Source organism: Mangifera indica, chromosome 8 (assembly GCF_011075055.1).
Source record: "Mangifera indica cultivar Alphonso chromosome 8, CATAS_Mindica_2.1, whole genome shotgun sequence".
In the NCBI taxonomy this organism is placed as follows: domain Eukaryota; kingdom Viridiplantae; phylum Streptophyta; class Magnoliopsida; order Sapindales; family Anacardiaceae; genus Mangifera; species Mangifera indica.
Window position 1 is genome coordinate 5,395,165 of NC_058144.1, and position 25,818 is coordinate 5,420,982.

General features: G+C 34.0%; 3 protein-coding genes across 6 annotated transcripts; 2 read left to right on the forward strand and 1 right to left on the reverse strand.

Moving 5' to 3' along the window:
• Window positions 1-610: 610 nt before the first annotated feature.
• LOC123223456 lies at window positions 611-9,068 on the reverse strand. Of its 3 annotated transcripts, XM_044646622.1 has the most exons (10): window positions 8,854-9,068; window positions 8,526-8,560; window positions 5,165-8,252; window positions 4,989-5,075; window positions 3,690-3,842; window positions 2,636-2,799; window positions 2,406-2,553; window positions 1,942-2,064; window positions 1,759-1,846; window positions 611-1,203 (listed from the first exon to the last, which is right to left on the reverse strand). In XM_044646622.1, exons 3-10 carry the CDS (start codon window positions 8,141-8,143, stop codon window positions 1,004-1,006), a joined length of 3,942 nt encoding a protein of 1,313 aa, XP_044502557.1. In that variant the 5' UTR covers window positions 8,144-8,252; window positions 8,526-8,560; window positions 8,854-9,068; the 3' UTR covers window positions 611-1,003. The 3 variants fall into 3 exon arrangements, with proteins under 3 accessions (XP_044502557.1, XP_044502555.1, XP_044502556.1); XM_044646620.1 differs by having other exon boundaries at window positions 5,165-8,560; XM_044646621.1 differs by lacking the exon at window positions 8,854-9,068 and adding an exon at window positions 8,696-8,795 and having other exon boundaries at window positions 5,165-8,560.
• A 3,420-nt stretch (window positions 9,069-12,488) lies between these two features.
• On the forward strand, window positions 12,489-20,876 carry LOC123223241 (sterol 3-beta-glucosyltransferase UGT80A2-like). 2 transcript variants are annotated; one of them, XM_044646371.1, is made up of 14 exons: window positions 12,489-12,891; window positions 13,254-13,441; window positions 14,169-14,411; window positions 14,883-14,994; window positions 16,595-16,765; window positions 16,956-17,019; window positions 17,185-17,242; window positions 17,351-17,528; window positions 18,064-18,194; window positions 19,515-19,617; window positions 19,764-19,840; window positions 19,968-20,015; window positions 20,114-20,263; window positions 20,407-20,876. In XM_044646371.1, exons 1-14 carry the CDS (start codon window positions 12,711-12,713, stop codon window positions 20,596-20,598), a joined length of 1,896 nt encoding a protein of 631 aa, XP_044502306.1. In that variant the 5' UTR covers window positions 12,489-12,710; the 3' UTR covers window positions 20,599-20,876. The 2 variants fall into 2 exon arrangements, with proteins under 2 accessions (XP_044502306.1, XP_044502307.1); XM_044646372.1 differs by lacking the exon at window positions 12,489-12,891 and adding an exon at window positions 13,685-13,754 and having other exon boundaries at window positions 13,300-13,441.
• A 124-nt stretch (window positions 20,877-21,000) lies between these two features.
• Window positions 21,001-22,836, forward strand: LOC123223242 (protein LATE FLOWERING). Its single transcript, XM_044646373.1, has 2 exons — window positions 21,001-22,049; window positions 22,141-22,836. Exon 2 carries the CDS (start codon window positions 22,149-22,151, stop codon window positions 22,716-22,718), a length of 570 nt encoding a protein of 189 aa, XP_044502308.1. The 5' UTR covers window positions 21,001-22,049; window positions 22,141-22,148; the 3' UTR covers window positions 22,719-22,836.
• Window positions 22,837-25,818: the final 2,982 nt, after the last annotated feature.

Sequence of the window (25,818 nt, forward strand, 5' to 3'; positions counted from 1 at the left end):
GTAATACACCAAGTTTCGAAAACTATCAACGTTCCACCCCATTTTAAATTTCAAATGTTAAAATTAACTTTGAGAGGGCATTTATGTCTTCCTGTTTTCATATATGACATTAAAAAATAATCCATGATAAATCCTAATCACCCCCAATATTATCTTAAATTGCTTGAATGTCCCAAAATCAATTATAATTATTTTATATACTTACAATAATTATCTAGTAATAACGATATATTATAATATTATTAAATATAATTTTATTTTTAATTTAAAATTATTTAATAATATTATTAATATTGAAATTAATAATTATTTTAAATGTTTATTGTTTTATTAATCAATTATATTAAAAAAAAAAATTGGCCAAAAACAAAACACACACATTTCAAGCTATTTCAAACTTGCCTTTACAACGTAAAAGCAAGAGTCTCGCATAATCGTTAATGAAAATTGAGCATCATAGCCGAAGGCAAGACAGACGAACCAAACCAAAACACGTTCGTTAACAATGCTCGTTAACCACGTGGGTAGAAGTTTCAAAGCAATTAATTTCTTCTTAATTAAAATTCGCTTTAAAATGAGACTCATAAATAGAACCTCTTTGGCCGCATGGTAAACTAATATGATACATGCATCCATAACGACACCATTTTAACATGTGTATATTTACAAAAATTACAAATAAAACCCAATTTTCCACAAAAACATCATAGTAAAATGATCAGAAAACTGTAAATGCACTCTTCATCGCCTATTACTATGACCTTAGCTGTTTTCTTTTCCTTTTTTTTTTTTTTTTTCTCTTTTTTGTTGTCATCCTTGCCTTTTTCTTTTAAACAAAAGAATAAAAAATAAAGATATTTCTATAAACAGGTGGGAAGAAAAAGAAACCATGCTCACCCTCAGAAGCTGTGATCCCCAATCGTAAGGACTTTTCTATTGATGATACAGAAACATTCCCTTTAACCGAAGAGTGCAGCAAGTTTACATCTTTCATTAGGAAACATTAGCATTCGGCTGCTTTGATTGGTTGTTTCTGTCCCTTTGCCTGAAGTGCCATTGACATAGATCGCAGCCTTTTTGTTATCTCGGTAAATGATGGTCTACCTTCAGGATCTGGTGACCAACAATCTTCCATCAGCTTCCTCCAGTCAGGGTCACAGCGTTCAGGTATAGTTGGTCGAAGTGTATTCTTCACGATCCCCCCTGTACACAGTTCACAAAACAGATCAGCAAACAAACAGATAGAGTGTCACATACTTCAGCTATGCGTATTTAAATAACACAGAGATAATTAGTACATGAAAAAAAAATTAAAGAAAGAATCTTAGAAAGTAAATATTGATTGAAAAAATATTAGCTCCTTAGTGAGATCTCATGTAGGTATAAGAAGCCTACAACTCAAATTTTACCCATACTAGGATGGTTGGAGTAAGGGTCTCAAGAAAAAAGTTATGTAATCTTTTTCATATCAGCCTATGACAAACAAAGAGGAGAAAAAATGCAGACCGTTTCATCATGTTTCAGACACCAAACAAAATTTTGTTAATTGGTTCCCCTGAATTCTATGACAACACAGCTTATTGCTTCAGTTCCATTATTATTTGGAGAGTTGGAAATAAGTCCATTGCACAACTTAAAAAAGAAAGAAACAAAATCATTTATGAACTGCATTATAGCATAACTGTTCATCTCTCTTTCCCAAAATCAAGATGTGTATGATTTTCCAATTTATCAGAATGAGGTCAGTGACAAACTTACCAATAATAGCACCACAATGCATATCGGCATAAGGTTCCTCACTAGTCAAGATTTCCCACATCGAAATGCCAAATGAGAAAACATCGACCTGTCAAATGGAATATCCTATTGTTCACTGCTTTACTATAAAATTCACTTACTGCTTTCACAAGGAGCCATGTTCTGTAGTAGGATTTTACAAACCTTCTCAGAAACCCGGCTACTACTACCACTCAATAGTTCAGGTGCCATCCATGGGAGTGTTCCCCGTACACCACCTGATATCAGTGTATTCCGCTTGATTCTCGACAATCCAAAATCTCCGACCTGCAGAAAACAACATACTATGACCAATCTGGAAATTGAAGAATACAAACAAACAAAAATGAAAAAACTAGGGTGGGAGACAGTGTTTACCCTACAAAGTTCCTCCAATTTAGCATCAATTAGATCATACTTAAGCCTAATATTGAACAAGTGGTTTTCAAGAAAATGATTTCTGCCAAGTAGTTAAAAAACCATCTCGAAATGGAAATACTCTCTCATCTGATTTGAAGTTTCGTTTTTCTTCAGTGTGGGGTTTCATACTCAATAAAATCATGAAGCAGATATAAAGCATAATCAAAATAGTTTTGCATGAAAACAGATTACAATTAGTTAAGGGTAACCTTGCATATGGGTCGCTGTGGATCCCTCAAATTCACCAACAAATTGTCACATTTCAGATCAAAATGGACGATGTTTTTTGAGTGCAAGTATTCCATGCCAAAAGCTGCATCCATGGCAATAGTAAGTTTTTTACGATGATCAAGTGATCTGCATCAGAATTCCAAAACCAGTAATAGCATTAGTAACAAATGAAAGCAAATTTAAATTTAAGAAGTAGAAAAAAAATTACCTATCCTTCTTAAGCAGGACACGCCTAAGTGATCCATTAACCATAAATTCAGTTACAGTGGCCAAGGTTCCTCCAGTTCCATCTGGTACTACCCCATAAAAAGCAACGACATTTGGATGATGAAGATTAGACAAGATCTGTGCCTCTCTCCAGAAATCTTTTGCCTGTACAACCAAATATTCATCAACATCACATGCAGGTGAAAATGAATAGCATTTACTCCTGAAAACTTAAAATTAATAAGAACTTGTCCAACAATAGTTTTTAAAAAAATTCCACACGCATGATTAATTTCATTAACAGAATTGTCACGCAGAAGCGAAGAAATGCCCTACTTTATATTACAATTTTAATTAACAGATTAGGGATGTTGGAACATAAAACTTCCTAGGCAACCTGATTCCCCACCATATTCATACACCAATAATCCAAAATATTTAAGAAAAGCAGGAAATGACTGATATTACTTAAAACTTTGACAGCTGGAATTGAGGAAATATTTATCATCATAGAAAGAAGGTTACCTCTTTGTTTTATTTTTCACTATAGACAACTAAACATACACAAGTACTACCGGATAAAAGGAACTTCAATATCTCAGTTGAATTTTGGTGTAATCATTTCAATCTTCTAATTCTTCTTATTCTCATTTCAAAGTCAGATTCAATCATTCATTTCACATATTCCCTATTCATAGGCATTTCTTACATCTGGGTATGTCTTTTGCTTTGGCATTCTATCAAGAAATCCAACTAAAAAATTTGTAATGATGAGGAGTTGCACCAAATCTATTACTCCCTTTGTTTTTTTAAAGAGGAATGGTTATTATAGCATCTTTGCATGCAGTAATTATTATCTTAGGGCTGGAATATAAACAGTGTGCTCAGGGGCATCATGCAATTATTAGGCAAGAGAATGACTCGTATGACCCTCTGCAAATATATTCTAGAATCTATGACCCAAATTGTTACAAAACTGTTTCAAATATTTTAAATACTAAGCATTTAAAGTTTTAAATAGAAAAGGCACTAGGATGAAGAGTGTCAGAACCCACCAACCGTTCTTGCTCTGAAGATCTCCCAGCAAAGCAGCTCTTTTTAATTCTCTTTATGGCAACATCTGTTCCCCGCCATTTTCCATGATAAACAGTTCCATATGTACCAGATCCAAGCTCTCTTAGCTCTTCAAGATCAATATTCCTTATAATCTGTATCAGCATCAAAAACTTTAGCCTTGCATGCAAATTGATAAAGAAAGATTAAAAAAAACTGACAGGAAGCTGGTCATTAACCCAATAATACATCTTAACACATATTTTAACAACCAGCTGCTGAGGTAGGTAAAGGAGCTATCAGAAGTAAAAGCCCAACTCCTATACTTATTAGGTATGGTTGTGGCCAACTTAGTGAACTTGGGATATTTCTAGTTCTAGAAAATACATGAAGAAAGTATCAACTAAAAGAGAATTATTGGAAGTTTGAACTTTGTTACAAGCCTGGTTGTATGAAGTAAATATCTTCAGAAAAACAAAAGATGGCGAACATGTGTTTTGTGCAATTGCATATGGGACTGTGTGTGGCTAAGTGCACTTAAAAAGTCTAAAATAATCATGATTAATGTGGCATGGGGCTAGAATTTCAACAGATTCCAGTCAGAGACAGTGTCATTCAACCAGGGGAGGACTAATTGCTCAAACCACCAATAGGAACTGAACTTTACACATAAATAGTAAGTCTACTTTGTGTAGCCTCATGCATACTATAATAGCACACAACACTAGAGTTATTATTGGTAAGAATGCCAAGTCAACTACTTAATTTGATGCTTTTTGTCAGACAATATAACCCATTGTGTATATTAAGGGTGTTTGGACTCACAGCTTCACAAATTAGAAATCATCTTAGTACTAGGTTAGTTTGACATTGATACACAAAATAGAAGATATGATAGTTTCATAAGCTAAATCATTAAATCAGGCATAAGGAATACAGTTATTGTCCATATTTTAGTTATAACAACGACAAGTTTGGAGGCTGAGAGAGGTTGAGTTTAAATCAATCCACCATCATACAAAACTAACAGCAGGAAGATGGTGCACTAGAAGAAGAGATCAGTTAATCAGCTTTAAAAGGCAATTCAGTGACTCAAAAAGAAAAAAGTAATCATCCTTGTCAAAAAGACCTACTATTTTCCTAAAACTAAACATCAACTACCAATAAGTAGGTCAAGACAGAACATTTCAGGTTTGAACCACAATTTTAGTTTCCAAGCACAATGATAATATAACAAAAGCATAATTAAGAAGAAATAAACAAAAATCAAATGCAAGTTGGTTGAGATAGAAGAATAGAACCTGCAAGCCGTAAATACTGGCTTCCATTTCAGCTATCATTGCATCAGTAAGATATTCATTCTTGTCTTGATAATCAGTTTTAGAATCCTATAAAAGAACCATGTAGCAACTCAAAGCAATAAAAATATGCATATTTTATCAAATCCAAGACTAGTTAATAATTCGATCAATCATACCTCAGACTCAGAACCTGGAATGAGACTATCTGACTCTGTTGCATTAGGGGATACAATACCACTCCCAGGCACATCTGCAACATGTGGGACAGCTGCAGGTGAAGATTGAAAAGAAGAGAGCACACTATCATACCCATCTTCCACAATAACCACTGACTCCAACTGCTTTCGATTGTCATTGCCAATTGCCAGGTTTGTTTGGACCAATCTAACATCTGCTACTTGCGGCATCTTGGAAACATATTCTTCAAATCCAAACTTCTCAACCTCCTGAGCTGGGTAGTATTTAAAATCTCCATCAAGGGGAGAAATCTCTCTCTCCAAAGAAACATCTATGGTTGGCTTTTGCAATGCTGTGTGGAAGTCACCGTTATGCACGAGTGAGCTTGAAGCAGCATCATAGTGAACCGGAGATGCGGATAAATCTGCAGAAACTTTTAGATTAAGTTCTCCACAACCAGTACAATTTTGTAACAAAGCAGGTTGCAGTTGTCTTTGTTCACTGAAAACTAGACAATTGGATGTTTCAGACAGAGGAACAGCTAGAGGACCTCCCTCGGAAGAGGCCAGTTGAATTTTTGTAAATAAGCCTTCAATTTCAGCGTTCTCAGTACATGGAGCATTACTTCCTTGTCCTCCCATCAACACACTAGTCAAATCACAATGCTGATTGCTTGCACTTTGGTCCACAACAATGTGATCAGACAGAGTACTGCCAAGTTCAAAGTTTGTGAGCTGCTCCCTCATAATATTTACAAAGGGATTGGCATCAATTGCCAAGGATGTAGGAAGCATACCCTCAGAGAATTGCATTTCCCTCAAAAATGTATCAACACCAGATGCATTAGTTTGGCAGCAATTGTCATTATGAAAACTGTTCATGTCCTCCAAACTGTTAGCAGGTGGTCCTCCCTTGAAAAAGTTTCCATCTTGATGCAAAAATAGATCTCTTTCATCTACCATTTTCATTGTTTCCAGAGTTGAATCTTCATCAAAATGGTTTGATTTCATGAAATCATTGTTCATGAAATCATTAGTTGCTTTTGGCCTGTCTCTCATGTCATTGGTAAGCTTAGAAATAGGTTTCTTCCAGTAGGTTGATTCTAAAGGGAAACACTGCTGCATATTCATCTGTGATCCAGAAGACCCAATATCAAGTATATTATTTTGTACTTTTGGATGGAAAATATCAATATTCTCATATTGCATTGGTTTTTCTTGCAAGACATTGGAAACTGGCAGTGAAGGCCTTCGTATCTTTGGTAAGTTCAAGGGGGATGATGGACTCATACCTTCCAGTGAACAGTAAGCAGACCCCCCTCCACACTCATTCAGCTTTGAATCAGAATATGCATGTGACATACCTTGACAAGGATCAGTAGAGACAACAGATTCTGATGACAAACCCATAGGATCACCAAGGCAAGAGACAAGCTTTTCTGAGTGAAATGTTCTTTCTTTAGGCATAGGCTTCTCATAAGAGAAACCATTGAGATCACTATCATTTTTATCAAAACTTGAAGGATTTGCAATTTCTTTTCTGGCATTGTGGATTGGAACTTGTACTCCATGGATTTGATTTGGTTGGTTGGCATCCATCTGTTTGTGGGACTGATGATAGCTTGCCAAAGTAGTTGGCTCAAGTGGAGGATGTCTACCATCGCCAGTGTCAGTGGTCATGTCCTCAGGTTGAAATTGGGCAGTAATGAAGGAACTACTACTATCAACACTAGAGTTATTGCCTTGCAATTGAATAGGAACACTCTTGGGATCTCCACCTGGCATAGGAACTTGAGAGATGATAGGTGATTGATTGGGAGGTTGGGTTGTATTATACGGTTCATTAATGAATTGAGTCGGATATGAGGCACCAATACCACCATTAATTTCCAAAAATAAGGGGTCAGCTGGAGAATGTTTGTGGAAGCTTGGATTGTTTTCCAAAACAATTCCCAGTTGACTTGCCTCATTTGCTAGATTCTGCCCACCAGAATTTTTGCTAGTACTGGGTTCCAGTATGCCATTCACAGCAACAACATATTGGTAGTCAGAACTGTTCTGCAGAATAGTACTTGCTTCAAGAGCTGATGATTTTTCAGATTCACTCAAGGGAATCAAAAATAACCGAAGTCTTTGAGAACCTTCGAGTGTTTCAATCCCACAATATTCCTCTATCATATTCTGAAGGTCCTCATCTGAAGAAACAGATATAAGGGCATCAAGATCCTCACCTGGGAGCTGGTACTTTATAGAGTGAGGTTGGTTGCAAATACCCAAAGTTTTTTTCACAAGTTCTTCCCAAGAAAGATTTGTCTTAAGGGAAATAATCTTTGTCTCTCCTCCCACATATCTGAGTTTGCCATCACTGGGCCTAGGCAATATTTTTCCACCAAAGCTGCAGAGAACTTTTATCTTCCCAGCTGGAGATTCATTCGGAACTCCTGGCCCATTAAATTTGTTGCCACGAGAAGACTCTAACACAAAAGTGGGCACAGAAATTGGTCCAGCACCAGCCGCTTGATTACCGTTTAATTCACCAAAAGCTCTTCTGGCTCCATTCCCATTATCGCAGTCTTCCTTGTGGTGTTTGTTTAATTTATCACTGTGAACCCTATTCTCGATCACTTTTGCAGGCCCTTTTGCATACAAAACAGAAACATCTGAAGCACACTTGGAATCCACTCTGGTCAACCCAAGAATTTGAGCAAGATCCTCATACCCTTGTGGGTGATTCTGATTATAGTTTACTCCAATTCTCAGTTCATTATTCTGACCTATAATGGGTGCAGGTTGAATCCTTGTTCCCGCAACACAGTCCTGAAGAAACTCCATGGAGAATTCCTCCCCTGTCTGTACAGAGACATTTTTATTCATGATTATTCCTGCATTTGGTAGTAAAGACGCTGCTTCTTGCTGGATCCTAGGCACCTCGCTGCTCATGGCAGCATCAGGTGACTTCCTCTGCCTATTCGGCTGCATATGAGCAGTGCCTTAGCTCCTTGAGCTGCTATTATCCTCTCTAACACAAAAGCAAATCCTCCTCATATCAACTTGATCCAACATATCAAACACTTAACTCCCTGTAGTTCTGACAGAAAATTAAAATGAACAAACTGTTATATTACAACCTAATTACAAGATCCGAATCAAATCTAAAAAATTTTTAGCCCAAATAATAAAATGAATCCTCCACATCCAAATTTATCCTAAAAGTACAACGGCAGTGACTAATCCTAAATCACACAAAAATTATGGGACAACATATCGATTACAAATCTCGCTTTTTCATAAACTATAGCCAGAAGGAGCAGATCCGAATTTCATGCACACGATAAATCAATCACGTAAATCAAGCCAGTACCGCATGATCTTCCATCAACATTTCGAACACAAAACCTGAAGAGAACATAAACAACACAAACAAAGCAAGACTTCAATACATGCAAGTCCATTTCGAATTAAGCATCGATCAGTCTAAAAGATATATACATTAGTATAAACCTAATAGCAGTTAGATCATAAAAAAATTACTCGATTTCTCGCTTTTTAGCTCCTTATAGCGCGTGTTTGAATTAAATGATGTATTTTCGATTAAGATAATAGACAAATTAATAATAAGAAGATGTGATGATAAATTTTTAAAATGGTGAAATGAAAGGAAAGAGAGGAGAAGAGTGAGCGTGGCTTACGCCTGCAGCAGCTTCAATCTCCGCGCATGAGAGAGCGACATTGCCGAGAATTAAGCGGCATTCACACTAGAGCTGAATTAAATTACAATTATAATTTAAATTTCATAATTTCACTCCATCTCTCTCCTACCTGTATCACCTCAAAAAATATCCTAATTGTTGTTCGGGGAATTTCAATTGAAAGTGTATGATGTTCGTTTGACATCTGCAGACTTAATCTCGTTTAACCTAATTTATTTGTATAAATAATATATATAATTTAATATATAAATAATAATATATCATTAAATAATTAAATATTATTTAATCGCTAACTTAAAATTATCTAATCTTATATATATACCATTATTTATATATCACTTAATATATATATATATTACATAACATTACTCTAAAATCTATATGATCAAATAATTCTAACACTTTGATCTGCAAATTAGTCAATTCGTGTACATTGGGTTAAAGTTGAATTTGATTTGAATAATTTAAAAATATATATTACAAATATAAATTATATGGTATAAATTATTATTATTATTATATTTAATAAAAATAAATAATTATGATATTTGATTAGGTATAATAAAAAATATAAACATATTTTTATTTAAATATATTTTAAAAATAATTATTTTAAAATATTATTTATGTTATTTATTATATTAATTAAAAATAAAATATTTGTATTATGAAAATATATAATTTTAACAAAATATATAATTTTAATAATTTGAAAATATTATTTATATTAATTAAAAATAGAAGTGTTTTTATGCTTAAAAATATATAATTTTAACCAAACCAATATTATTTTAATAATTTTTTCTATTTATAGTTGATGTTATATTATTTATTAAATTATTATTGTAAACGACAAAGTAAACCAAATAACATTGATAATAAAGGATAATTTAGAATCTCATGTTTTATTTTTATTTGTTAGATATTTAATTCAATTCTAAGTTTAGAATGTTTCAAACATGTTTGAGAAATTAGTTCTTTTTTTATTTGTAATCAATAAAATTATCTGTATATATTTTTAATATACTATTTAAATATATAAATGATATATTATTATTTAATTAAATAATTTTGAATTAAAAATAAAATAATACCTTATATAATAGTGATATATCATTTATGTACACAAATTATATATAAAAAATAAGATTGGATTAGAGCTAAATGAGTCTGAATACGGTAAAACTCATTTTCGCTCATTTTCAGGGAGGCTCAACTCGGGCTTACCAAGCCTGAAGAATAACTCGTTTATGCTTGACTTGTTTCGTGGATTAGGAGTTCTTGTTCAACTCACATAAGACTTGAGTTTATGTAAAAGAGTTTGACTTGTTTGTTTAAATTTGGTTCCTTCGTGACTTATATGACGTTGTTTAAAAAAAAAAATTAATATATTTAAGCTTAGGTTTAGACTCGTAATCGATTTTTAAATGTTTTTTAGTTTAGGTTTGAGTTTGAATTTGTAAACGTTAAGCTCGAATTTGGATTCGTAATTAATTTTTAAATATGTTTTAATTCAGGTTTGAACTTGAATTTGTATATATCAAATTCGGGTTTGGTTTTATTTAAATAAAACTTTTATTAAATTTGAATAAATTTGTTTTGAATTTAATATTAATAAAATATATATACATACTATATAACTAATAAAAGTTACTTAGTTTAATATTTTAGATTTTGGAAATTATTTAAAAATAAGCCAACCGTTCATTTTGTGTTGAGCCCACAACCACAAGCTGGCATGGTGTGTGTATAGTGTTATGCATGTGCGACTTTGCTTATGAGATATTAATTAAAATTGATAATAATTTTTTTGTCTAAATTTTTTTATATTTATATATTATATATAATTCTTACGTACCCTATATATTTTTTACATACTTTATACATCCGTTACTCACTCTACATCCCTTTACGTACTCTAGACACCTTATACATCACCTATTCGTACTTACTATTTTCTTTGTTTATGTTAATCTTTTTGTTTTTACCTGTATTTGAATAAAAATTTATCAATTTTCAAATATATTTTAAATTTTTAAAACATGACTTATTGAATATTTGAATAAGAACTTATTAAATATTAAAAAAATTATGTTAAATTTAACATAATTAATTAAGAGTGACATAAATAATAAAAAATAATGTAATTAATTGAGAGAATATTCTTAAAATTAAAATTAAAATTATTTATAAAAATAAATTTGTTATATATTTATCTAAAAAAATTTAAATAAAAAAATTATTATCGATAATACCCCTTGTTTTGCCCGGTGAGCTCACCGAAGAATAAATTTATCGAACGCCTTTGCTGGCGCCTGGCCTATCAAAGTGTCCCACTCCAAATGGACGTTAGTGTCAACTGCTATCGCTCCGTGAACCAGCAGCTAGTGGGCCGATATTCTTGGTCATTGCATCCGTAACATTTTGGCGCGAGTGGGCACACAACTGTATACGTGATTGGTTGATTCTTATTATCCAATAAAATAATATCTATTTAGATAAAAATTTAGTGTTCAGATTAAGTGTATATAATTTTGAAAATGAGCAATATTATATATTAATTTATTATTTATTAAATGATTAAATAATTTTAAATAAAAAATAAAAAATTCAATTATATATATAATTATTTTTTTTATAATTGAATATAATATAGGCCAAAATATTTATTCCTATCCAAAATTTATTAAAAATCAAAATTAGTATTTGTTAAATATAAAAAACTTAAATTTTTACCTATTAATTATTAAAATTAACAAATTCAATAAACTCTAAAGATAAAGTCGCCAATTAATTATAATTTATTAAAAATAACAAAAAAATTTTATCATTTCTCTAATTGATTTAGAAAACTAACATTTTATTTAAAAGTTAAATCTTTAAAAATTACATTTCCTCTTTTAAGGTTTTATTTTCAATCCAACTTCTTTGTTGTTGAAATTTGATCGTCATCTTTCTTTTTTTATCGTCGATGGTCACATTTTCGATAGAATGTCTCTTTCTATGATGATATCATGATGAAGACAATTTGTCCACAAATCGTCTTCATCGTGATGTTGTTGTAGAAATAGAGATTTTGTTGGGAGGGCGGCTATCAAGGGCATAGAAAGAGAGATGATGATAAAATTTCAACATTATAGAAGTTTGATTGAAAATAAAATTCTAAATAAAGATAAATCATTTTTGTTGTGATGTTGTTGTAGAGAGAGAAATTCTGTTATGAGGTCAATTATTGACAACAAAGAAAGAGAGATAACGGTCAAATTTCGACACTAAAGAGGTTTAGTTGAAAATGAAACTGTAAGAGGGAAAATGTATTTATTTAAAGTTTAATTATAAGGTAAAACATTAGTTTTATAAATAATGAGAGAGAATGATAATTTTTTTATTATTTTTAATATATTATACTCAAATAATAATTTTATCCATAAAATTAATTTAATCAATTAATTTTAATTATCTACGAGCATCAATTTGAGTTTTCCGTTGGCCTATCTTGTGTTAACGCCGCCAGTGCCTTGCTCCGACAGTTCGTAACTTTGCATACGCGTCAAGTTTCTTTATTAGGCAAAAAAGAAAATTAAAAAAAATAAAAGAAAGACTAAAATAAAAACCGCAAGCATCACCAACTCCATTGAACGTGCCTTCCCTACTGAATAATTAATTCTGAGAACAAAAATCTCCCTCATTTTCTGTCGTTTTCTTAGAATTCAAACACGCAATTGACGCAAAGATTGAGAGTACTAAACAACACACTTCCTAGTTGGGCAAATCTGAATCAGGAAGAGCTTGGCCAACCACAGTCAGGGAGTTGGCCGGCATCGGGCGTGACGCCGATGGCGGAGACTCGAGAAAATTTTCGGTCATCTTCTTCTTCTTCTTCAAGTTCAAGTGAACTTTCTGTGAAGTTTGAGCGCAGAATAGGTGTTGTAAGTAGCAGCGAAGGTAAAGAAATGGATTCCAGAGAGACGAGTACGGGAGGCGGTACCGTAAATAATGGACATTCCGAGTCTTCAGGTCAGCAATTTCCCTTTCAAATTGTATTATTTTTAGTCTCATGTTTCGTTGCTTAGAATTTTGTTTCCAAGACAGAGCTGTGAAACTCTCTTTATCTAGTAGTTCTTTTAGTATGCTTGAGTGTTGGAATTTTAGACCTACGAGTGGTTGGAATTAATTGATTTAGTTGACGCTGATGAAATTATTTATTGCTTGTCAAATCTTGAAATTGAACGTCTATGTGATTGTAATCGTGTAACAAATTAGCATATAAAATGGCATCATATGCGACCGACAAGCAAGTCTAAGGCGTTGTAGTGAAAGATTTTCTTTTTTATTTATGGGTTTACATATATGATATTTCTGATTTTTGTTTCGAATAGGAAATTCTGGGAAAAGTCTTCCTAAGATACGGACTCCACAGAAGGACTTGTCAAGCGCAGAGAAACAGGGGCAAGTTTCAAGTCCGCTTAAGTTGGAAAGAGCAAAAACTGAGAGTCACAGACTCCGTAGTATACTTGCTGAACAGGCAGCCCAAATTTTTGATAACAATATATCTGTCGAGCAGAAGGTATAATGCCAGTGTTTATTGAAATCTGCCATGAATTTTTAAAATTTGTGAAGCATTTTTTCTTCCGAATTGGTAAGACATTTTAGCTGGCTTAATCAGAAACCTTCGTATTCTATCTAATACTGAATTAATGTATGAACTTTAACAAGATTTTATTTAATGTGAGCTTTCTGAATTCTATGAACATCTGGAGAATGATTAGTTGTGATATCTAATTTTAATTTTGTCTTTAATCCTGTACAGGGAGTCATATTCATAGTGAATTTTATTTGCAGAACTGACTTTTGTAGTTGAAGCATAATGGAAGACTACGGTAACTATATTAAGGGCTCATTTAATGCTTAACAAATTTCAGTTTGTGGGCTGATGTTATCTAGGTTTAGTTAGGCTGTATCTTATGGGTTTTAGTGACATGCCTAAATGTCATATTACAGTGTTGTGTAACTGTATTATTGATCTTTTGCTATGAGCAACTTGTTTGTGATAAAGTTGATAGTTCCATATAAATGGTCTCACCACATGAAGGGGATTAAGTTTAAGCCTTGCTGGGATTTGCATATCATATACTCCACTTTCCTAGTGCTACTTTTGTTTTGGCTGTCACTGTTATTAGCATAATTGTCATCATCATAGTTGTAACAGTTACACTTGGTAGCATTGCAATTTGATCATTGAGATTAGTTTGCATGGGTTTTTATGGTTTATTGATAGTTTCAAACCTGGGCAGATTAAATTGTTGAACAGAATAGCTACTGTGAAAGATGATGGAACTGTTGAATTTGAAGTTCCTGGAGATGTTGAACCCCATGATCTTGGTGCTGCATCTGAAAATTTATGTAGTGAATTTGTTAATGAAGAGCCCCTTGACTCACAAGACTATCTATGCATACCACCATTGCAAATAGTAATGCTAATTGTAGGCACTCGCGGCGATGTACAACCATTTATTGCGATTGGTAAACGTCTGCAGGTTAGAATTTAGAAGAATATTCTAATGTTATTTTTTGTTCCATTTTCCTTATTGAGTTCTCTTTGTGTATATTTCTTTTCCCTTTTTTAATTAAATTTGACATTATTTGTAATTCTATAAGTGGGTATTACATTTCTACTCTGAATATTTTAATAAGAAATAGTAATTATTCTACACAATATTGTCTTCCAATGAAAAGTGGAAAAGAACTTAGACTGGTGTTATGTTTGGGATAGACGTTAGAGACATGAATGCAAAAGATGGTGTTTGAGTTTTTCTTTAAAGAAAGTTCGTTTATGGGCAAAAATTCACCTTTGTTTATATTGGTCTTTTGTTCTGGTATAACTATGTGTAATTACAATGTTGTGCTTATTTCATTTCAATGGAAAGAAACATGATTTTTAATATCAACAATCCAAAAAGCTATTTTACAATAGATTTCTTTTATATTAACAAGGATATTTCATGCAGGACTATGGCCATCGTGTTAGATTAGCTACTCATTCAAATTTCAAAGATTTTGTGTTGACTGCTGGGTTGGAGTTCTATCCTTTAGGTGGAGATCCAAAAGTTCTTGCTGGTTGTAAGTGCCTATATGACCATCTATTAGTATACATGCTTTAACTATTAATACTACTTTGATGAATCAAAGCTATTTATGCAACCTGGTGAGATTTTACTAATTCTAATAAGTGAATATGAGATGATATGACAATCAATCAAAGCAATCCTTTACAATATAAATAGCTTTTAAAGTGCTATTAACTTTATAATCACTGAAGTTTTAATTCTTTCACTAGAAATCTCTAGCCTCGACAAGAGTAAAACCAACTCCTTTACAAAGTTTAAATTTTACAAGTGTGAAGAAATATCTCTCTTAAAGAGTGGATGTGAAAGTATATTGCACAATACAACCCAATTTTTTGCGTTACAAATGAAAGTGTAAAGCAAGGTTTTTTTATTAGAATGAAAAATGCAAGTGAAAGCTTAAAGAGTGAATTTCTCTCTTGAATGTGAAAGTTTTTAGCAAGAAATCTTGTTGTCTTCAAATGGGTTTTGATGAGTTTATATGGAGGGATTAAAAAATATAGTTGTTATGCCCAAAAATGGATTTTCAAAACTGTTGAATTTGGTTGACTTGATTTAATTCGGTTGTCTAGATGGACGTGACACGAACCATTAGAAAGTCAATCACCCAAGTTGGTTGACTGGATTTGAATTAGAAACTTAACCACATATAGAATGCAAGCTTATGCTAGACTTTTTTTGGAGCTATGGAAAGCCAATCAACTTGGGGCGTGAACCAATGCGGATTGTGATGGCAGTCTATAATAAAATAAAAAATGGTTTATGAAAGCCAAAAACTATGGCTTATGTTTGATCCGGCAATTGAAATTCAGTAGGGCAAGTGGGTTGACCAAAATAATTTCAGCTTTCTCTCCTCAACTTTTGAAAATTGTAGTTTTCCCCCCAAATTTTTGAAAAAGGCAGTTTAGCCCATTTTTAAAATTCTAGGAAGATCTAAACTTTAAGATATGACATTGTAGTCCATGATCTAAAAACCCATAATTCCAAATAGGTTGAACAATAGTTTGTTGAAATTTGATAAAGTTTGGTTTAACCCATTAGGTCTGAAAAGTGACAATTTAACCCAAAAATTTAAAAAGTACGAAAATAAATTTTTATAAGAGCTTTCACATGGATGCACATAATTTTTCTAATAAAGAGAAATTCTCAATGATTACAAGAAAAACTACCTAAATTTGAGCTTCACTTAAAATCTTCAACAATTCTTGATTTAAGCTTTGTCTTTTTTTCATGTTGATCCTCCATTAAGCGCATTGGGTAATTTTTTGTCATCTAAGCTCACACTCAAGTAAAAGTATTAGTAAATTTGTTTGGGGGCATTATTAGTTTGTTATTATCAAAATAAGCGCGTGCTGACTCTTTGAGTCAAAAATACTCATGACATAAAACATAGGTATTTCATTGCATGTATTAGCTTGCCATGGGCGTTTTCTGTTTTCAATACTATACAGTTTTCTTCATATTATCATAGATTTGGCTACCTTCTTTTTTCTTGAAGTTGATATTGCCATGGCCCATATGAACAAACTCTAAGATTATTGATGATAGTTTTTTTGCAGTACTTTCAGTTAATAGTTTTCCACTTCTCTGAGCAGATATGGTTAAAAACAAGGGCTTCCTGCCATCAGACCCTTCTGAGATACCCATTCAACGAAATCAGATGAAACAAATCATTAACTCTCTACTTCCAGCTTGCAAAGAGCCTGATTTAGATTCTGGTATTGCCTTCAAGCCGGATGCAATCATTGCTAATCCCCCAGCATACGGTAATATTTTACTAACATTGAATGACTTTGGTGTGTGATTGTTTCTGCATCTTTTGCTATCTATTTGGAATTTATTGATTGGAAAGAGATCATGCTATATTCATTGTCAGTCATTTATTACAGAGAGTTCAACTTATGTTTTCATTAAGTTGATCACAATTCTACCTAACCTTGTCAATTGCTTCTTCAGGGCATACCCATGTTGCAGAGGCACTAAAAGTACCGATTCATATATTTTTCACAATGCCATGGACGTAAGTCTTGTCTGGGTAATGGAATCTAGTTGATTAAGTTTTGCTGACTATCTTAAAGTTTTCAGTTTTGCAACTTGTGTTTTTTTGTCTCGGTTAGTTGTTCTAATGCATGGTTTGATGGGGAATCTGAAATTGCTTTGCACAATCTATTATCTTTTTACCCAGGCCGACCAGTGAGTTTCCACATCCTTTGTCACGTGTCAAGCAATCAGCTGGATATCGAGTGAGTTCATCTAATTCTGTCCTCTTTGCCATATCATATATGTTTGTTTAACTCCTTTATTAAAAATAAATTTCTGGTATGACTTTTTCCTTCTATGTACTTTTGCAGTTATCGTATCAAATCGTTGACTCATTGATTTGGCTTGGAATTCGGGACATGATAAATGATGTTAGGAAAAAGAAGCTGAAGCTACGACCTGTCACTTATTTGAGCAGTTCCCAGGGTTCTGATTCTGATATTCCACATGGATATATATGGAGTCCTCACCTTGTTCCTAAACCAAAAGGTTGTAACTTTAGTCTCTGAGGGGTGTTACAAGATAGTGTTATAGCTCATTTGATAGGCATTTATAGCTTTGAAATGAGAGTATCATTGGAAACATCTGAGGTGATGCTGATGATCAAAATATCCATGCTCCCTGTTCCTCTCATTCCCCCTTTAGCACAACAAATTGAAAATCTGAATTGATTTTTTGGGATGTAAGTGCTATTTTATGGAAATTTTTTGGAGTCTTAACTGATGACTTGTCGCCAAAAATTTGAATTTTTGCCATTCTTTACTTTGATATGCTTTCGTTGACCATGTGCTTTGGGTGGTGTATCTTTTTGCTTATTTAAATTCGTGGGCAATTGTCCTTAACAAATTATCTGCTTTTCTATGCTGTATAAGTTATTGAGGTTTTTGCTGTCAACAAATTTCTGTGAAGTATGAGAATCTTGAATTCAGTGATTATGCACTGTAAATTGTGGGAAAAGGATCCTCTTGGAGGAATGTTAATTTCTGGTTTACTTTTTTTTATTTTTTTTAAAATTCTGTTGCAGACTGGGGACCAAAGGTTGATGTGGTAGGATTCTGCTTCCTTGATCTTGCATCCAATTATGAACCTTCAGAATCACTTGTAAAATGGCTTGATGCTGGTACAAAGCCTATTTATATAGGATTCGGCAGCCTTGTGAGTTTGTTTTCTTAGTTCTCTCATAATTTGTTTGTTGTTTTATTATGAATTATAAGCATTTGAAATTAGTAAACCTTTCTTGAGAGCATTTCTAAGTTGTCAATTTCTATTTTTTTGGAATGATGGCCGTGCTAGACAAGTGATAGCCTTCTTGTTTCCCATAAAGCCTTAACCCTTGATTGAGGTGGGATCCTAATTTTACCTACACGACACTAAGTGGCTTTAGCAATTTAGATTGTTGATTCCTTTAGGTCTTGAAATTTGGTGAAATGGATATTGTTCCCTTTTCCTTATATATTACAGATTTCAAATAGTGATGAGAACTTCTTCTCGAATTTTTGTGGATCGACAAATTTTCCTGAAACTTAAATATTAACATATGAAATAAATGTAGGAAAAGGAGGCATAACTTCCTAAAAATTATTTGAAGGAAATGAGTGAGATTAAATTAAGTTATTACCTACCATCTGTTTTTATTATCAATTTGGCATGCTATGGAATTTGTTACGTTTTTTACTTAACAAAGATAATTTTTATTTTCATTTTCTTGATGTTATCTAATTTGTGTAACTTATGTGACTCTTGTAAGTAGATACAATTGGAAGTTTAAAATTTCTTTAGGAATTTCGAGCAGGATGGAATCTTTTTTTTTTATATGTAGACTTAGCAATTTAGGACCATAGATGTTTGATGAATCAATGATGGATGGAGGCAGGAGGGGTGTTAAGAAAAGCTCCCGTGTATTATATGATGGTTTTAAGTGAGGAGCAGCTGGTGACCGTTTTGTGTGGGAAGGGAGAAGTTTCCATCCTTCTAGAGAGGGATGTGTTTAAGTGGGAAGCTGGAGGACTACAATCGAAATAAAGGTTGAAGATATTTCTTGAACTGTGATATGTTATAATTATGCAATGTGTTGATGTCTATTGTGTAGATTGTATCACTCCCTGTAGCAGTGCTTGGCTATGTGTAGTACTTATAAAAAATTTATTTGGTTGGGAGGTACAATGGAACTTATTCAATTAGATCTGATACCATGTGTGCTGCATATGATTTGTCCAATTATATTTGCTAATTCCCCCGTGTGGAAATTGAATTATTCCATTTTATAAACTTCTACTGCTGTTTTATTTTGAGACTTATATATGGTTATTGCAGTGATCCAGATTTCATCATACAAGCTTGTTCATTAACTGGCTTTGTATCCTTTAAGTTGGTATACTCGAGGGTGAAATAGATACTTCAAATGAAAGTGGTAAATTTTTGTATCACCTGATGACTTCTTTTTTTTTAATTTAATCTTTCCCTTTTTCTTGTTAGCCTGTTCAAGAGCCAGAGAAAATGACCCAAATAATTGTGGAAGCACTGGAAACAAGTGGACAGAGGGGTATCATTAACAAAGGCTGGGGTGGCCTTGGCAACTGTGAGTTATATTAATTAATCACTAATATGCTTCATATGTTCCTTTACTTCTATCTCTTTATGTGTCCCTTTCATTCTTCTTCTTTTCCTACGACATTGTTCTATAAACTTGGGGTTGAGGTTTGACTATACCTTATTTCCTTCCAGTTGCAGAACCGAAGGACTTTGTGTACTTGTTGGACAATTGCCCTCATGACTGGCTGTTCTTACAATGTAAGGCTGTGGTAAGTCTTTATCCTGAAGCAGCTCATTAATGCATATGTTATCTTAATGTTTGTGGGATTCAATAAGCTTATGGTTATGCTTCAATCTGTTTTTTGTTTATGATGACATCCGTACTTTGCTTCTAAGGTTCATCATGGTGGTGCTGGAACAACTGCTGCCGGTCTTAGAGCAGCGGTAATAATAGATGCTTACTTTAACCATGGTTTCAGTACTTAAGAGTCCCGTCCGATGTTTTTCCTGTCTCATTTTGACACATCGTTTTTGAAATGTAGTGCCCAACAACGATTGTACCTTTCTTCGGTGACCAACTTTTCTGGGGAGAGCAGGTACATGCCAGAGGAGTAGGTCCTCCACCCATCCCAGTTGAAGAGTTCTCACTTGCTAAGTTGGTTGATGCAATAAAGTTCATGCTAGATCCAGAGGTACTCTACCATACAGTTTAAAAAAAAAAAAAAAGCAAAAAATCTAACTCTAAACAATCTAATATAGCATATTCCTCTATGGGTTCTAGGATATAAGAAAATTATACCACAGTTTTTACTGACCAACCTGAGAACTATGACAGGTGAAGCAGCGTGCAATTGAGCTCGCAAGGTCCATGGAGAAAGAAGATGGAGTAACTGGTGCAGTTAAGGCATTTTTTAGGCATTATCCTCATCAGGAGGCTCAGACTAAGCCCGAGACCAATGTTGAGGCAGAGCCATCAACAGAACCATCACGTTTTTTCTCCATTAGGAGATGTTTTGGTTGTTCTTGAGTCTCATAAATGCCTATACTCCATCCTCGTATCATTGTCAATCACACAACCCTTGTCGTATCACATAATAAGATAAACGTCCTCAACAGTTTACTCAGCCTCCCTTTGTGAATTCTTTGCCGAAAGTCCTGTCCCCGCTTGCGGACTCAAAATTTTTTGGGTTTTGCTGAGTCAACATTTATTAATTGCATAGCCTTCTTATCGTTCATTTATATGTATTAAAGGGAATGTGGTTTTGTACAAGGTTGTTGCTTTTAGCCATTTCGACTTCATTTTTATCTCTTATGCTTTAAAACCCCTATTTCCCCTATTTTTCAAGCTAAGGATTGCCATAACTATTGATTTTCTACGGAGATGTAGCCATTTGATTAATATGGAAGAAAAAAAAAAACCTGAATCTTACTTTAAATAAATAAATTAAGCTTAAGCTAAGATGTAAAATGTGATCGGTAAATGTATAGAGAAATAAAATTTGTGGGAAATGGAAATGTAGAGGAGCATAAAATGTGTAAAAGAAAAGACGAATTTTGGTTGTCTTATTATCTGTGATTGGAGGAATGAGAAGAGTGTGCAGAGAAGGATAGGGATGGATGCTAGGCGGTGGGGAGTGGAGAATCCATCGAGTAGTAACTGTTGAGCCCATAACTATTTATAGAAAAGCCAGTGGAATTCATCAGACGGCCATTTGCATGCACAGAGAAAGAAAGGCACCCACGACTCAGTTTTCTGATCATCAAGTGGGGAACTGACCGACTTACTCATTAGCTTTCAACTTACCCAATCCTTGTACATTGGCCATTGGACATAACAGACGTGATCATCAAGACTCTGACTCTGACTTCCTGTGTTCACTTGATGCCATCCCACCACCTCTTTATTATCCTGTATCGAACAAATAAGACGAAACTCTTTTGTATTAATGCCCATGAAAAAGTCAAAAAGCCTACGCTCATTTCAGGGTCCAGCTCACTGGTTGTGTAGGAAAAACAGTGTCTTTACATTAGTAGAGGATCTTTTTACTTCAAATTCCAAAAGCAAGTATAACAGCATTCATTTGCAAGTTGTAACTGAGAAACAAAGAGTTAAACTTCTGTCAAGCAAAACTAAAACACCCATGAAACCCCATATTTGTCAGATTGAAATTTGAGATTCCTTTTCCCAACCAAACATCTTTTTCCACCAATCACCCTCTTTACTTGGGCATGCAGATTTGTCACCTCAATTATCTCTCTCTTTCTCTCTTATCTCTTCTCTTCCCAAGCCCATACATATACCCTCTCTATTTAATACTTATACAGACCCTCTTCACATTTTCCAACTCCTGTCAATTTAGTTTCTCAACTCCTCTTCACTTTTTTAGTATCTAAATTTCTTGCTCTCAATACCTCCATTTTCTATTTCTTCAAGTTTTCTTCTCTCCTCCCCGTAGCCCCCTCGCATCCCATTTGAAGGTCCCCTTCATCTGGTTTCTATAGTTATTGTTTAAGTTTTTTTTTTTTTCTAATGGTCAATTTATTAACTGATCCTAATTTGTTCTTGCAGCCACAGGCATGGGAGATCATGAACATGAGAAAGTTCAGGGAACCAGTGCAGACGATTCATCGTCAAGAGTGTTTCCTTGTATGTTCTGTTCAAGAAAATTTTACAGTTCTCAAGCCTTGGGGGGTCACCAAAATGCTCACAAGAAGGAGAGAACAGCAGCGAGAAAAGCAAAACGTGTATCTGAATATTCACCAAACAACTTCTCATCACCACAATCGTTGCCAATGGTTTTCCCTCCAAGCTATCATCATCATCCTCCCTTTGGACTTGTACACCCATCAATGTATATAACTGCTCATAGCGCCAACTTTGGCTATTTTCCCACACAAGTCTACCCAGATAAGTTTAAATCCAACGGCGCAGCCAGGTTTGATAATGTGGCGTTTTGCGGCAATCATCATAACCATGGTCGTGTTGATGAACAGGATGAACCGAGTTTCTTAAACTGGCAAAGAAGCATAAGATGTGAGAATGGCTATGGAGGAATAACGTCCCAGATGAATAACAATCACATCAACATGGGGAATATTTCTGATAAGGGTAAGGATTCCAAGGTTGATCTTTCCCTCCATTTATGAACAACCAAGAATGTGTAGGTAGCAGTAAAAGGAGAGAGAACCATGGTTGCTCTTTTTTGTTTAAGATGGAATTTTGTTGACAATAAAACTCAGTCAGTTTTGCGCTTTGAGACACCAACTGCAATTTTCCGCTGATTTAACTTGTTGAATTCAATTAATAAATGATTTACAGCAATTTTAGATTATATAAATAAATAAATAAGTATATATATATATACACACACACACACATCACAATGAGAAAGAATATGGAATAAGATATACGTGGCAAAGCGATGAGGAAGGGCTGGGATGGGGTGGCAGAAGAGAAGCGTTGATGGCAACTTCAAAGCTGCCTGCCTTATTTAAAAGGCCAAACGACTATTTCCCACCCAAGGTTTAGCGTTTTTTCAAATGTCCCCCCTTTAACTATGGAAACACCAAACACCCACCCATGACCGGTTAGATTTAACAAAACTTTAACGGTGATAAGGGTAAAATCATCATTTTCTCTAGAATATTAAAAATAAACTAAAATAGAAAATTTTTGCCCCCCTAAACTTTAAAAACTAAAATTCCCCCCCAGCCTAAGTTTTAAAAAATCCCAGTTTCACCCTCCCGAAGCATTGCCGACGGTCTCCGGCTCCATTGCCGACGGTCTCTCCCTCCCGAAGCATCCTCGCCTTCCGGAGATCTCTTTCCTCCCATTTGGACTTCCAATCGGAGTCGGAGAAGCTGTGGAAGACGAAGAACTTCATCGGGGAAGACGAAGTTCTTCGTCTTCCCAGTCGTCGCCGTCGTCTGGGAAGACGACGTCTTCCCAGATGAAGACAAGACGACGAGACGACTTGTCGTCCTCTGGGAAGACGAGTCGTCTTCATCTGGGAAGACAATCGTCTTCCCAGACGATGAAGACGAGATCGATCGATCTCGTCTTCGTCGTTTGGGAAGACGATTTCTCTTCCCAGACGGCTTCTCTCTGCATCGAATGCGTTGAGATCGAATTGAGAGGGGTCTTCGGTGAAAGAGAAACTGTTGGGAGGGGAAGATGGCCGGTGATGGCGCCGGAGAAAGCGACGGAGAAGGGTTTGGAAATAAACCCTAGGGGGGAAAATGCAATCTTTTCAAACTTAGCTTAGGGAAAAAATGATAGTTTTTAAACTTTTAGGGGGGAAAATGAGATTAAATTTTTAGGCGTTAGGGTTCTGTTAAATCTAACCGGTCATGAGTGGGTGTTTGGTGTTTCCATAGTTAAAGGGAGAACATTTGAGAAAACGCTAAACCTTGGGTGGGAAATAGTCGTTTGGCCTATTTAAAATGATGGCATAACATGTAGATGAATGTATGATGGTCAGTGTCTGCCTATCATGGATAAAGAAAAAAAATCCAATCTTCATGAATAATAATAATAGGTAAGATTTCCACCCAAAGCATGCTCTAGCCTCTACTTTCTATCCCCTAATTATGAAAATCTTATTTATCCATCCATGAACAGTTAAATTAATAGAAACCTAAACTCTTAAAATTTTATTTATTCCCCCCCCCCCCCCCTCCCCCCTTCCTTAAACTCTAAAAACTAATTATTTCCCTCATAGACAAAGTTTTAAAAAATTACACTTCTCCCCTAAGGTTCAGTTTTCAAACTCTAACATTATTGTTAATGGTCTCTCTCTCCTGAAGTTTTCTCTCCCTTTGATGATCTCTCTTCTTTCAACTGAACGTTCGATTGACGTCAAATCAAGTCAAAGAGATGAAGAGACGAAACTCTTTATCTTTCCAGAAGAAGACATCTGGGAAGATGATTGTCTTTCCAATGTAACTCTTTGTCTTCCCGGCTTGATTCGACGCCAATCAGACTTCTAGCTGAGAGGAAAAAGATTGTTGGAGGGAGAGAAAACCTTAGGAGGAAGAAACCACTGACAATGGTACCGGAATTTGAAAACTAAACCCTAAAAAGAGAAATATCATTTTTTAAAACTTGACCTATAAGAAAAATAGTTAGTTTTTAAGGTTTTTGAAAGAAAAAAAGATTAAATGTTAATTTATTTTTAATATTATAGATAAAATAACGATTTTTACTTTGAAACCAATAGACTTTATCCCCATGGGTGAGTGTTTAAGATTTTCATAATTAAGGGGTAGAAACTTAAGATTAGAAAATATTTTGGGTGGGAATAAGTCCTTTGGCCAGAAAAAAAATCCAATCTTCGTGAATAATAATAGGTGAGATTCCAGACCAGAGTTTCACTTTTTTGGCATACAAGTCTATTTTAGACATTAGATTAAGATGGATTCAATTGAACAATTTATACATCAAATTGGCCCAGACATATCAAAGTGATTGGGTCGCTCTGCAGTGCGACTTGAACCCTTTTTTAAAGCATGGTCAGTAGGGGTGTTATCTATAAAATTACGAGTCATGTTAAGCCTTTTTAGACTCTCAGACTATACAAATTATGTTGAAACCTAGAGATAAGATCCATGAGTCAGCCTGTGACCCATTTAAAAAATAATAATTAATTAAAATTAAAAAATATTTAAGAAATATAGTTTGATTGGTGGGCCTATTAAGGGTACATCAAAGGACAACCTAAAACCTTGGGCTGTGTTATGGGTCCAACCACACATGTAGGCCAATCTGACCTTAACATAGCATGACTTGAAAATTGACGGACATTGGAATGACATGACTCACTGCCAATGGGCCGGATTCAATTGGAATCACTTTAAGTTAATCCAACAACTCTGAAATTTGTGTTAAAAAATTGGGATTCTAAAAGGATATTAAAAAAACATATGTTATTTAATTAAACATCAATTGAAAATGAATTAAATTATTTGTCACCAATTAAAGAAAATTTTAATTAAAGACACTTAACCACCAAATATCATAGTAATCGTGCTTAAACCAACTTCATTAAGACTAGACTTTGTACACTTAATAATTATAAATACAATAAAATTATGTGCATATAATTTTAGTATACATATATATGTGTTATCATATAATTAAATAATTTTAAATTAAAGATAAAATAATACCCAATTATATAATGATATATATAAGTATATACCCATTAATATATTCAAAAAAGGTTTATATAATATCACGCTTATAAAT